At 47.6% G+C, this 13,958-nt stretch overlaps 1 protein-coding gene across 1 annotated transcript in view; it reads left to right on the top strand.

Annotated features, from left to right (window-relative positions):
* Nucleotides 1–13,397, top strand: part of Epas1 (endothelial PAS domain protein 1) — an 87,451-nt gene extending 74,054 nt beyond the window's left edge. Inside the window, exons 8-16 of the mRNA XM_008823068.3 lie at nucleotides 3,391–3,538; nucleotides 4,172–4,386; nucleotides 5,385–5,575; nucleotides 6,089–6,199; nucleotides 7,991–8,490; nucleotides 9,051–9,177; nucleotides 9,314–9,431; nucleotides 9,602–9,775; nucleotides 11,237–13,397. Coding sequence (XP_008821290.1) covers nucleotides 3,391–3,538; nucleotides 4,172–4,386; nucleotides 5,385–5,575; nucleotides 6,089–6,199; nucleotides 7,991–8,490; nucleotides 9,051–9,177; nucleotides 9,314–9,431; nucleotides 9,602–9,775; nucleotides 11,237–11,388 — 1,736 coding nt within the window. The 3' untranslated portion in view covers nucleotides 11,389–13,397. The remainder of the gene's footprint in view (nucleotides 1–3,390; nucleotides 3,539–4,171; nucleotides 4,387–5,384; nucleotides 5,576–6,088; nucleotides 6,200–7,990; nucleotides 8,491–9,050; nucleotides 9,178–9,313; nucleotides 9,432–9,601; nucleotides 9,776–11,236) is intronic.
* The last annotated feature ends 561 nt before the right edge of the window (nucleotides 13,398–13,958 follow it).

Genomic DNA, 13,958 nt, shown 5'->3' with positions numbered 1-13,958 from the left:
ACTGGAGGCTCCGGTTTGAGGCAGATACAGGTTTATACACTGGAGTCTGAAATTCACCCATGCATGTCTCAGCCTGTTCGTGTTTCCCATCGAAATGCCTGGGGAAGCTCAGTCCTGGACCAGATTTAGATAATTGAAAGGCATCATTTCCAAATGGATTAATAATTTATACATTACTACTCTCAAAGGAGGGATCTAGGTGGCTTCTCTTTGTTGTATGAGGACATTATGTGCTCTTAGGAAAACAAGATTAAAGGCCATAAAAAGCCTATCTCCCTACCAAGTAGCAGGCCCCTCACCAAGGCTGGTATTAATGAGCAGATGATTGGAAAGCTGGTGTGAATTAGATTCTACTGATAGAGCAGGTCCTTGCCTGCAATTACCAGAATGCAGTTAAAACCTCTGGTTAGAGAACTGGTTAATCAAAAAGAATAAAAGCCCTGAATTTGGTTTGTCTTAGAAACTGTCTAAATAAGTCAATTCCAGACTTGAAATTGTACAAGAATCCTTTCACTACAGGCAGATTACCTCCAGAGCACCAAGAAAGGGACAGTAGAGAAGACAAAAGTTCCTTCTTTGGTCACAGAGTTTAAGACAGTGGCCACAGCAAACTTTGTCTTCTCACTTATTTCTGGCTCAGAGTAATGCGGTCAGAGAGCATTGTCCTGGGACTCATAAGACCTGTTATCTAAACTCTATCACTATTGTCCTGTACAGTGTGAAACAAGTGTGAAACAAGTCACAGTCGTTCTCCGTAGTTGCCTCATGTTAAAAGATGGTATCTGTCCTTACAGCACAGGGTTTTGTTTAAAAGATTAGATTATGTTGATATGACCACTTTGGAAAAATGATTTGGCAATTTCTGACAATATAAAATTTCTTAGCACATAATTCAAAAGTTTCACTCCTAGCTGTACCCATGAGAAGTGAAAACATGTTCCTACAAAGATTTGTACACAAGTGTCTATTGCAGCTTTATTCCCAACAATTGAGAACTCAGACAAATGGATAAACTTGTCATGGTATGCCCATACAACAGAATACTACTCCTCCATGAACAGGAATGAATCAGAAACACCTACAACAACATGAACCTCAAAAGCATGGTGGGCACATGTAATCATGGTGGGCACATGTAATGAAACCAGACACAAGAAAGCACATACTCTTACGTGATCCCATTTCTGTGAAAACTTAAAAAGGATAAGACATGGATGACAGAAAAAGATCAGTGGTTCTGGAACCAGAAGTAGGAATAAGGATTAGTTACCAGGAAGCATAAGGGCCTTGGGGGTGATGGAGTTCTGCATCTTCACTGTGGTCATAGCTACATAGGTGTTTACATCTGTCAAAACTCAGTACACTACATGCTTAAGATGGGTGCATGACTATGGAAGATAAATTAAAATTCAGTAGTCTGTTTTTTAAAATGAAAGGCAAATAAAGCATGGGGTAGGAATTTAATTTAGACTCTAATCCTGTGCACCGCTCCCATGGAAGGAGCCTTTCAGCAAATCACCAATAATGTTAAGCCAAAAGGATCTGCATGGGCTGCAGTTTCTGATGTGAAGCAGTAATATTAGCTCATGACATTTCTTGTTAAGTGAGGCAGCAATGACACTGGTCCCATGGGTGCTCCATGTGCCAGACACTGATCTAACTGGCATGCAGACATGAGTTCATCTGATGAGACAGTTTGGGGGCCTGCAGACCACTATACACATGTAAGTTCCAGTAATTCCTGCACATTGTTGATGCTTGTTAAAATTTTTAAAAGGACAAAAGGCATCAAACAAGAATTGCAACAGAATTACTGTGAACCAGGCCATGTTCCTCTACCATACAGGGCTGATAGGGAAGTGGGGGATGGTGGGGGGATGGGACGGGACTATGTCTACCTGCTGATTTTCATAGGGCCCCTGGAGGCATTGTCTATAAATAGTTACAAGTACATGCTAGCTCTGTGGCAGGACCTGAGCACAGGAAATCAGTGCTTAGAGGTGACTCTTCTAAACATCATTTGTGTAGGTGATAGGCAAATCCATCTGGTTCTCAGTACTAACAGTAGAGGCATCCTGGACAGCTAATAATGACAGTAATTAGCATAACTACTATTAGTCTCAATGCCCCACTTGCAAAGGAAGAAACCACACCAGGGTTGCTTCTTCCTGAAAGTCCCCAAGCCAGCAAGACTTCCTGACCCTTTCATCATGCTTCTCCCCAGTTCTGGGGGGCTTCTGGACTGGAGCTCAGAACAATGGACACTTAAAAAGGTACCAGAAATTTCTAAAATTGGTAGACACCCATGGAAAGGGATTTCTTAATCTCTTTCTAACAAAACAATGGATTCTGAAAGGGGGAAGAGTCTAAGACAGTCTAAGATGTAGACTTTGTGTTTTCAGACAGTAACAACACATGTGTAATAAACAGAACAATCTAGAAGAGGAAAGGTGTTATATAGGCCTGCAGCCCCACTGGGCAGTTGGAAAGCAGAGTTTAAAGAACTTATGACTTAGGAGGAGGCTATGAGGCAGCTACTGGGTCCCCAGGTCTTTCTTGACCCTAGCTGAAGTCAGGTGATTTTTCTCGGGGACTGTCTCTGTCCCCAAAGTAATAGGCCTAACAGCTGATCTGGAAAGTTCAAGGGTAGCATTTTATAAAAACAAACTTCAGCTGGGCCTTGTGGCACAAGCCTGAGTCCCAGTTACCAAGAGGCTAAGGCAGGAGAATCATTAAGTTCGATGTGCAGTGTCTACTTGGGTTGCCAAGTGAGTTCAAGGCCAACCTGGGCAACTTACTGAGACCTTGTCTCAAAATAAAATGCAGAAAGTGTTGGGGATGCAGCTTCATAGTAGAGTGCTTGGCTAGAAGCGTGAGGCCCTCTGTTCTACCTTTCACAAGCAGAGATTGGTGACAGGTCTGCTGCAGAGGGTATCCCTGTTTAGCTTTCTCCAAGCTGCATGCGTGGTGGGTGAAACATGTGAGGAAAGTAGGGTGGGTGCTGCTCTTGGCTCTGCTTACAGCTGAGGTGTAAGGAAGTCTGAAGGCAAGGGCTGGTGACCGGCCATGGCAAAACTGTAGAGTGGGTCACTCTCTCACTAGGCCGGCAAGTCATCTACTTTCCAGCTGGGGTCAAAAAAGACCTAGGGACCCAGCAGCCTCCTCCTAAGTCATAAGTTCTTTAAATCCTGCATCCTAGTCCTCTTTTCAAAATGAAGAGATGGCTGAAATAAGCTCCAACCCTCCCTCATAGCTACTTTCCCCAGTCTTTCGTGTCCATCTGTCAGTTCTGTCCATCTCTCTGTAGATGGGCCTCCCTGTGGAGTCTCTGTATATATGGTACCCACTGCTATCTCCCTTTGACCTTAGGTTCTCTTTCTTCTCCCCTAGTGTGCACCAAGGGGCAGGTGGTGTCTGGTCAATACCGGATGCTAGCCAAGCACGGGGGCTATGTGTGGCTGGAAACCCAGGGGACAGTCATCTACAACCCCCGCAACCTACAGCCCCAGTGTATCATGTGTGTCAACTATGTCCTGAGGTGAGTACAGTGGGGGCTGGTAGGCCTTGAGCCAGATGTATAAGGTGCTTAAGAACCAAGGGCCCAGGGAGCACCCAGGCTCTCAGTACTCTGGGCACAACATCAAAGAGCTCTTTGCCACGTAAATCCTTCTAATGGAAGGATTTGGCTGTCTTAAGGAGGATGGAGTCCTGGAGCTGTCTTTTGCCTCTTCCCCCTGTTCTATTATGGTATCATGTCTCTAACCCATGTTGAGAGGGAGCAGATTGCAACACAGTGTTTGCTTAATCGTTTTTGAATGGAAAACAAGATAATTGGTGGTACTTTGGGGGAAAAGCAGATGCTATGCCTTCCCTCCACCACCTCTGGGAAGAACGTAGGAGGCAGTCCAGCATGAGGCAAACAGGCATGAGCAACCAGGCCTCTCGTACCACCATCTCAAGCATCTGAAACAGCTTATGCGTAGGGGGTGCTCTGATGTGTCTGCCTCCAGGATTCAGGCTTCCATCATGAGACTCTTTCCAGAATGCCAATGGTATTTCTGCCTGTCTTTTTTTGTTTTAGAGGTTTGGCTCTCAGGGTTTCTGTATCTAGGAGAACCAAAGGCTTTTACTAGAAAATGCAGAAGCTCTGAAAGCTCTCTCATCCCACTAGTGAGATTGAGAAGAACAACGTGGTGTTCTCCATGGATCAGACTGAATCCCTGTTCAAGCCCCACCTGATGGCCATGAACAGCATCTTTGACAGCAGTAGCAAGATGGACATGTCTGAGAAGAGTAACTACCTGTTCACCAAGCTGAAGGAGGAGCCTGAGGAGCTGGCCCAGCTGGCTCCCACCCCGGGAGATGCCATCATTTCTCTGGATTTTGGTGGGTACTTCCTAGCCTAGTTGGACCCATGGAACTGTCTTAGATTTGGGGAGTTATTGTTATAAGCTCTCCTCAGCTATAACTTCTTCAAACCAGAGTGGCCCTTTTCCTTTGTTCATGTCTTGCTATTCACCTGTTCATGGCTAGGCTCTACTAGACACAAAAGAACCACAGCTTCCCAGGCTACTCAGTAATAAGTCCTTTTGAGGGGTTGAAGGAGGTGGGTTATTATAAGGTTCCTTCTTAAGGGGTCCATTTTCCACCTGAGAGTCTGAGCTGGGAGAGAGAGAGAGAGTGCACTCTCTCTGGACTTTGTCCTGGAGAGAAAGTGGATCCTTTTGTGTGTCTTAAAGGCCGCTCACTTAGGTGGAGGCCTGAGTTGGAACAGTAGTAAGGACTATGCCAGGAACACCATGGAAAACAGCTTCAGGCTGGGGGTTAAGCCCTCAATAGCATCTGCATTAGCACGTTTACTGTCTCACTCGGATGCAAGTCACTGTGGTCCAGGCAGAGCTCTCAGGCATCCCTAGCTTCTCTCCTTGAAGTACCAAAGGCTGGCCTCTTCCCCAGTTTGCCACCCTCCCCTACCCATCTGTGAGTACTGAGAATCACTAAACCTATCTGCACTCACTTTTGACATTGCTACCTCAGAGAATGATGAAGGGCAACAGGCCCTTGCAAGATACATTGTAGCCCTTAGTTTTTACTGAGGCAAATGGCTCAATTCTCTGGTAACTTCATCTTTTACATCCTGGATTGCTCTTCAGGGAAAAGCTGCTTCTAGTGAGTTTAGTCTCTGAAAGTCAAATGTTTTCAGAAATTTCTCCCTTTATAGGGGGACTCCACATTGAGTCATATTCTGGTCTGAGCTGTTTGACCCTAGCTAGGCTCCAGGTCAACTAAGAGTCTCACCCCAGACCGACTCAGGACCTTTTGTGCAACCTCTGGGCTGAGCCTAGTTGTCATGCATGTTCATCAAGCAGGCCTTGTCTTCACAGGGAACCAGAACTTTGAAGAGTCATCAGCCTATGGCAAGGCCATCCTGCCCCCAGGCCAGCCATGGGCTGCAGAGCTGAGGAGACACATTGCTCAGAGTGAGTCTGGAAGTCTGCCTGCCTTCACTGTACCCCAGCCAGGTGCCCCAGGGAACACCACCCCCAGTGCCACAAGCAGCAGCAGCTGCTCTACGGTGAGTCCCCACCTTCCAGGGAGCACGTAGAAGCAGTGGGCTCTTCATCCTCTGCTGCCATATGGCTGAAGAGACACTCTAGCCAGAAACACTACCCCCCTTTCAAGTTATTATAGTCCTGAGCATGGCAGGGACACTCATTCACCAGGGATCAGTACTAACTTCCGGCTTTAATATCCTTCCCCCACCCCAGTTAAAGTACTAGCCTGAAAGTGCAGTAAGCACCTAGCTTGGTCCCTGTGCAAACCCACTGCTACAGTCATGGAGCCCTGATGGCCACAGCCTCTATCCTATTTGCTCCTGAAGACACCCTAGGAAATGGCATGACCTTCACTTATGAGGATACTGAGGTTCAAAGAAGTTGATGAACTGACCTGTTTCACAGTTTTTAAGTAGTAGCCCCTCTGTAATACTTGGTGGAAAGGGGTGGGATGGGTCCAGGAACATGCTTGCTGGACTTTTGAAGAGGTAAGTTCCATGTCCTTATCTTGGTCCCTCCCTCCTGGCCCCCAGCCTAGCAGCCCTGAAGACTATTACACATCTCTGGAAGACCACTTGAAGATTGAAGTGATCGAGAAGCTCTTTGCCATGGACACAGAGGCCAAGGACCAGTGCAACACCAAAGTAGGTGTCATGTGGGTGGCAAAGGCTCCTCCTGTCCATCACTTTGCTAAGACCCCTAGAATGCTGCGCAAAGGTGCAGGGACAGGAAGCTTGTCAGTATCATTCTCCCATTTTGCCCTCAATTCTGTTTTTCCATTTCTAACTCAACTTCATCACCTCCTTACTTGGACTACTGTCTTTGTACACATGCAAAATCAGAACCAAACCACTGGACTTTTCAGGTTTAGTTTTGCTTTTTGAGTATGAGTGTTTTCCTTCATATGTGCATGTATGTCATGTGCATGTCCTGGTGTCTATAAAAGGATCAAAAGAGGGCATTGGATCCCCTGGAGCTAGAGTTATGGATGATTGGGTGCTGTGAACCAAACCCAGATCCTCTGTAAGAGCAGCCAGTGCTCTAAACCACTGAGCCATCTCTCCAGCCCCACCACTGAACTTTTAAGGAAACATGCCCAAATTCATAAAATATTTCTAACCCTAGAGCAGTTACTCCCTTCATCCTGTAATCTTTAATCATTTTTCTTTTGAAAGACCTGACAAATACGTTCCTGAATTGTATATAAATGAACCCCGGAGACAATCGCCCCATTTCGGCCTTAGCTTGCGTTCTTCACCCAGGGTTCCACCCTGTTCTTTGGTATGTGCCTTCAGCCTACCCAGCAGAGGTTCTTAATCTTCTGCAAAACTTTTTTCTATACAACTTTTAATTGAATTTCATACCTTACTAACCCCCACCAAATATATATATATATATATGCCTATAGAGTCAGGTTTACATCCCAAATGCCCTTCAGTGTAGGTTCATCTACTGGAGCCTGGTCAACCTACTAACAGTCTCACCCTTTAACGTGACTGAATCTCCCCTTCCTAGAAGTCATTGGTTGCCAACAGTTCCTCAGGTAGGGTTGAGGAACTATTCTTACCCACTTCCCCATGTCTGTGCTGGGATTTTGTCTGGCTTGAGCTTATGTGAGACTTGTCTGTGCTGTGAGTTCATATAAGTAACTTCCCAGCTATCTGGAAAACTGTTTCCTTGTGGTCATCCACTATCTCTGACTCTTAAAATCTTTCAGTCCCCGCTTCTGCAATGAACCCCAAGGCTTGGGAGGCAGAAGTTTGATATAGGTGTCCTGCAGCCTCTTACTCTCCACACGTTGGACCAGCTGTGGTTCTCTGTGTTAATCACCATCTGCCGTAGAGAGTTGAGAGATTCTGCAAAAATTTTAATTCTATGTGCCTCTTTTTCCTAGGAGCGTCTGTGGGATATCTTATTACAAGCAGGCAGTCCTGCTTAAATACCATCTCCTATAGTTGTGATGGGTACTAAGCTCTATCTGCAGTGAGGGGTCAGTCACAGAAGGTCATAGCTGTTTTGTGTGTCTGTTTCTGGGTGTTGTGTTCTCATGGCATTCTCTTTGCTGTATATTGTACCTTAATGCAGGCCAGGGCCTGTGAGAGAGGTGAGGACAAGCTGCCCTCCTTCCCCAGAAGTTATAGCAACCCCTGTAACTGGAGGCAGTGGGGTTACAAGAGAAGGCAGGTTTGGACAGATAGAATGGAGAGAGCCGGGCATCTGGGATGGAGGACACACGAGTGGAGCATGGAGGCTCGCAGTACAGGGTAAAGAAGGGATGACTGTGGAAGGTTAATATCACGACAGAAATTCTAGCACACTCAATGGCTAAGTACTAGTAGGGAATTGGCTCTGTGATGCTGTGCTTGAGTGGAATAGCTCTGGGGGGGACAAAGGCTGACCTGGCCTCAACTAAGTCTTGCTCCATCTTTCCTCAGACAGACTTCAATGAGCTGGATTTAGAGACTCTGGCACCCTACATCCCCATGGATGGGGAGGACTTCCAGCTAAGCCCCATCTGCCCAGAGGAACCCCACATGCCAGAGGGCCCCCAGCCTACCCCCCAGCACTGCTTCAGTGCCATGACAAGCATCTTCCAGCCTCTGGCCCCTGGGGGCACCCACAGCCCCTTTCTTCTGGACAAGTACCAGCTGGAGAACACGAAGACAGAGCCTGAGCACTGGCCCATGTCCTCCATCTTCACTGATGCTGGGAGCAAGGGGTCCCTGCCCCCATGCTGTGGCCAGGCCAGCACTCCTCTCTCTTCTATGGGGGGCAGATCCAACACTCAGTGGCCCCCAGACCCACCATTACATTTTGGGCCCACGAAGTGGCCTGTTGGAGACCAGAACAATGAATCCTTGGGGGCTCTGCCATTGGGGCCATCACAGTTGGAGCCCTCCATCACCTCGCCCCATGTCTCCATGTTCAAAATGAGGTCAGCACCAGATGTATGTCATTTGGCCATACTGGGCAGAGAGGGGACAAGCACCCCTTCTGACATTTAAGAAGTTAGGCTGACAGTGTGAGGGCTAGACCCGTGGGAGAGAGAAGTGGCTTGAATACACTAAAATCCTGCTGTCTACCTTTAAGTCACCCCAAAGGTACCTTTCTTACCTGGATTCATTTTAAGAAATCCTTGCTAAGAAAAAGGAGGTGCTCCTGCTTTCTGCCTGGGCTTCTACTTTTTAACAGCCACTGCAGGACACGCTCAGGTCCCAGCATCATCCTGTCTCCCCAGCAGGCGCCATTTCAACCTACTGGGAGCTTACTGGGTTAGGTAGCTGGTGTGTGCTGGTACCTCACTGAGGCACATGCCCATTGCAGAGGGCCCCAGCTGATCCCCTGGGCGGCAGGGGGCGGGGGCAGTCAGAAGAAATCTTCCTAGAGACTGCTGTAATATAGCAGGGCAGCCACCATGAGGGCAGACTAGCTAAGGTGGGACAGGTACTCTGCCCTTTGGGTCTACAAGTCACCCCCATTCTTTTGGGTTCACAGGTCTGCAAAAGACTTTGGGGGTCGGGCCCCATTCATGATGAGCCCAGCCATGATAGCCCTCTCCAACAAACTGAAGCTGAAGCGACAGCTGGAGTATGAGGAGCAAGCCTTCCAGGATGCAAGTGAGGTGAGTTTTCTCCTTACTGTGAACACCATGGCTCCTTGAAGACTAGTGGGGTTAGGGCAGAGATGCAGGTAACTCAGTCTGCCTGTAGAGGTGGCTCCCTGGGCCCTCTTCCAACAGCTACTCTTCCTTCCTGCAGGGGGACCCTCCAGGTGCCAGCAGTAGTTCCCATCTGATGTGGAAACGCATGAAAAGCCTCATGGGTGGGACCTGTCCTTTGATTCAGAGCAAGCCCCTCAATGCAAATGTGCCTCCTGGTGAGTAGGCCTGCCCCAGGGGGACTAATGGAGGGCTGGGGACTCGGGCCCATGCCATGAGCATGTTCTGCGGTCCTCCATGCCTTCTGCAAAAGAAAAAGCAGGCTGGGAGCCATAGCCTGTCCTCTTAGACGGCACCCCACTCACTTGCTCTGGCCTCCATCTTCCAGATGAATTCATCCAAAACCCCATGAGAGGCCTGAGCCAGCCATTGAGACACCTGCCACCACTGCAGCCTCCATCTGCCATGAGCCCAGAGGAGAATGCCAAGAGTGGGTTCTCCCCACAGTGCTACCCCTCCCAGTTCCAGGACTACAGTCCACCGGCAGCTCAAAAGGTGTCAGGTGGGTCTGGGAGTTGGCATTATAACCAGGATCTGATGAACATTGAAGGCCTGACTGGGCAGGAAACTGAAGGATAGCCACCCTATGTATCAGCTTAGCATGTGGAAATGGATTACCTGCAGAGCCCATGCCCAGGCTAGAGGCAGCATGCTAGGTGCAGTCCTATGGACTCCATGCTCAGCCACAGCTGCCTAAGGATGGGTTACCGAGGCCTAAGCCTTCTAGTATTCCAGGATCTTCATAGGGCCATGCCCCAGCAAGTATTGGGCAGTGACTTGCTCATAAAGCCCCTTGCAGCACTCCAGACTCCCTCAGTTGAGAATCTGAGCTGAGAGAGGGGGAGGAGAAAGGCCTCTCTGGATGTCGTCCAGAGAGAGGGCACATCTTACAGTTGCTTCTGACCAACCAGGCCTTCCAGAGGGTGGGTCTAAAACCTTAGTTCATGAAGCTTCTCTAGCCTAAGAAAGGAATGGTTAGGATGGTGAGGAGCCCAAAGTTAAAGGGGAGAGTTAAGGACAGATTCAGAATGGAGAGGGATAGACAAGGACCAGAACATGGTCATCACAAGGTAGCCAGTGCCAGCCATGGAATTGAGGCTGCCTGGAAGGCCTCGTGTCTAGTGCTTTAAAAGGAATATCCCAATAATTAGGTCAGGCTCATGGTACCCTGAGATCAAGAGCCTGTGCTTCTTCCTCAGCTCCTCACTGTGCTGTATATCTGAAAAGCACACACGGCGGCCAGAAGCATTTCTCTGAGAGCATGTACAGAGCACTCACTGCCAGGAGGGGAAACCTGAAGATGCCCTCCTCTGGGCTTTCTTTTGGAAGGTTTAGCTAAGGTCACTGAAACGTAGCTGTGTCCTCACAAAGGCCTCCATTTGGCATGAATAATTTGTAGTTCTGAAAAAGCATGCCAGACTCTTGTCCACCATAGTAGACTTTGTGGAAAATGATAGTTTTTGTGCTTAGAGCTCAGGTCATTCTGGAATTGCAGTTTACCAGTGGTAGGACTGATAGGCCAGGAAATTTAAAGGCGAGAACTGCATGTCATGCCCTCACTAGTACACATTTATATCCAGTCAACAAATGACAGGCAAGTTTCCTCAACTGTTGAAATCAAATCAAAAATCATTTCAACCCGGATCATTTCTGACCATGACTAAAAGAAGAGGGGAAATCCACAAGGGTGTGTGGGGGGAGGGGGTTGCATGGTGATCTATTGATACCATCCTGCATCTGTCCCCTCTTCCTTGGGTCTTCGCACAACTGAGGTGTGTTCTCTCCTGGCTTTATCCTCTGAGAAGGATCCAGTAAAGAGGGTGTCCCCTCTGCAGTTCCTTGCCTGCAAGCTGGAGACGCCTTTCTTTCTGTGTGTGCCTTCTCCTCCCTGTCTCTAGTGGACCAGGCCCTGGGCCAGTGTTTGGGTCGGGCTTTTAAAATATGGTACCACCCCTTCTTTCAGGCATAACAAGCCGACTGCTGGGGCCATCATTTGAGCCCTACCTGTTGCCGGAACTGACCAGGTATGACTGTGAGGTGAATGTCCCTGTGCCAGGAAGCTCTACTCTCCTGCAAGGAAGGGACCTCCTCAGAGCCCTGGATCAGGCCACCTGAGCCAGGGCCTTTGGCCGGGCATGCCCCTGCCAGCCTGTCCTGCCAGCTTCACCTTACGTCTGTGTTGCTACTAGGTATTTCTAACACCAGCACACTTCCTACAAGATGTATTTACCTGGCTGATTTGACCCGGTCACCAAGCAGAGTGGCCTTTTTCTGAGATTCTCACTTTATTTTCTGTGTTTTCAAAATACGTAGTTGTTTTACCTGCTATTTCACTGTCGATGAAAATGTTCTAAAATTTTATAAGATTTCCTCTCCCTCCCTTGAATTACTTCTAATTTATATTACCCGAAGTCTCCCCTCACGTGCAGCACCAGTACTAACAAGCGTGGTGGATGCTGGCTCTCCTCCGAAGGAAAGCTTTGGCTTCATTCAACTCAAAAGTGTTTTTGTCATTGTTGTTGCCAAAGAGAAATGAAAAGGATTTTGCTTTCCAAGCTCTGTTTGTGGCTTCCCTCCCTTTTTACGACTAATCACCATATTGTAAATTTTAGTGTTTTTTAAAAAGACAGTTCTTTGTGCTGATTTTGATACGACTTATGGGGCAAAAGAGCAATGTGAAGGGTAAACTCCAGTGTGCCGTTAGCTGTGAAAGTTACACAGTGTGGCTCCTCCTAAACTGTTTGGTGCCCTCTCCACCATCTCGCCCCAGGCCCAGGGGAGTTTTTAATTGTCATTCAAAAGCATAACAGTTTTTTAAAGGAAAATTTCTATCGGGGTTTAGTGTTTATCATATATATGGGTACTCTGTAATATCTAAAAACTTAGACATGGAAATGGAATCCTGCTCACAAAATCACTTAAAATCTTCTTAGAGCTGTTAATTTGATTCTTCTCGGTGCTGTGGACACTGCGGAACTGTACAGTACTCCCACAGGCCTGTGCTAACACTCTACAGATCTCTCTGGTGACTTTGTGCTTTATGCCATAGGTGTGACAAACAATCCCAGGAGTGGAGTCCTTAAGGGGGAGCATTGCGAGCTCTCTTCTCATTGTGTTCTCTATGTATTATGTATGTATGTATTGTTGCTGCCATGAGGGTCTGATGGCACGTGGGGGTGGGGGTGGGGAGGAAGCGCTTTAACTTTTCTTCAGGTGTTGCTAGCCCTTCAAGTGCACTGAGCTATGTGACTCCAATGATCTCTCACACGGCACATTGGAATATTTCCACAACTGCCATGAAATGGTTTTGATGGGAATTCATGAAGCAAGTGAGGATTCAGAAATGATGTGATGGCCCAGTCCTTGTCCTCCTAGCTCGAGGCTATGGAGCTGGACTGAGAGAGGGTGCCAGGTGGACGGCTGTGGGTCTGACCAGTCCTGCACCCCACCCATCCCCAACTTGCGGGGTAGAAGACCCTGCTAGGCCAAGGTGCAGCGCTCCCTGTTGGCAAGCAGCAGGCAGACCTCTAGGGACAGCCCCTAGCTGAGGTCTCTGTCACAGGAAGTGACATGTATAGGTAGGAAGCACTGAAAACAGTGTTCCCAGAGCACTTTGTAACTCACTGGGAAGAGGGGCGACACCTTTGGGTTTTTAAATGCCAGTCGACATGGGACTTTGCTGACTTGGGTACAATAAAACTGCAATCTAAATGCACACAAAGCACATCAGGCAAGAATATGGTAAGCCCAGATGGACTTACTGCCAAAACAAAAATTCACTTTCACAATAAATCTGTGTCATAGGAATAAAATTACCTAGGCAAGGTGTCGCCCACATCACACATTGGCAGAACTTGAAGGGTTACTGACATGTAAATGCTGGTATTTGATTTCCTGTGTTTGTTGCCCCAGCATTAAGGGCATTTTCCCTTTGCAGTTTTACTAAAACACTCTGAAAAATATTCCAAGCTTCATATTAACCTTACCTGTCAATGTAATTACTTCATGAACATTATTTACATTGTCAAATCTCTACTGACAACATTGTAACTGTATGGGAGCTTAACTTTATAAGGAAATGTATTTTGACACTGATATCTTATTAAAGTATTCTGATCCTATCACTGCTGGTGGCTTTTATTTCCTGTGTATTTATCATAGACTGCACCGATGGAGAATGAGGTACTTGTAGAGTTTACAGAAAATGAACATTGGCACTGACCTTGACCAGATGACTGAGGCCAACCAACAGGAAGGTTGATAAAGGATGGAAAGTGTTAGTACTTGGCTACTGCCTGAGCCCAGGAAGCCACACTCTGTCTTCTGTATTCCCTCAGGGCCCCTTTTGCTATATGCTATGGGGAACCCAAGGAAAAGCCACGGTATCTCTCTCTAGAAATCCACACAAGGCACTGAGGATCCTGCTGGCCTATGTGTGTTCACACTGCACATTGAGTAGAGGTTCCAAAGAGAAGGGAAGCCTGGGTTGTGGTCAGAAAGGAATCAATTTAGAGATAGCTCTGTCATGGCCTTCCTAGGTAGATTGTAGATGGAAAAGATTGCTTCAGTAGAGACAGATGCAGCAGAAGCCCAGAACTGAGGGTGGACCTGATGGGCTCCCTATTCCAAATGTGACTTGTGTCACACCCCCTGGTGAGCAGGCAGGTCTTTCTGGTTGGAGGAGG

Source organism: Nannospalax galili, unplaced genomic scaffold, assembly GCF_000622305.1.
Source record: "Nannospalax galili isolate Female #2095 unplaced genomic scaffold, S.galili_v1.0 scaffold286, whole genome shotgun sequence".
Lineage (NCBI taxonomy): Eukaryota > Metazoa > Chordata > Mammalia > Rodentia > Spalacidae > Nannospalax > Nannospalax galili.
This window is presented reverse-complemented; position numbering and strand designations above follow the sequence as displayed.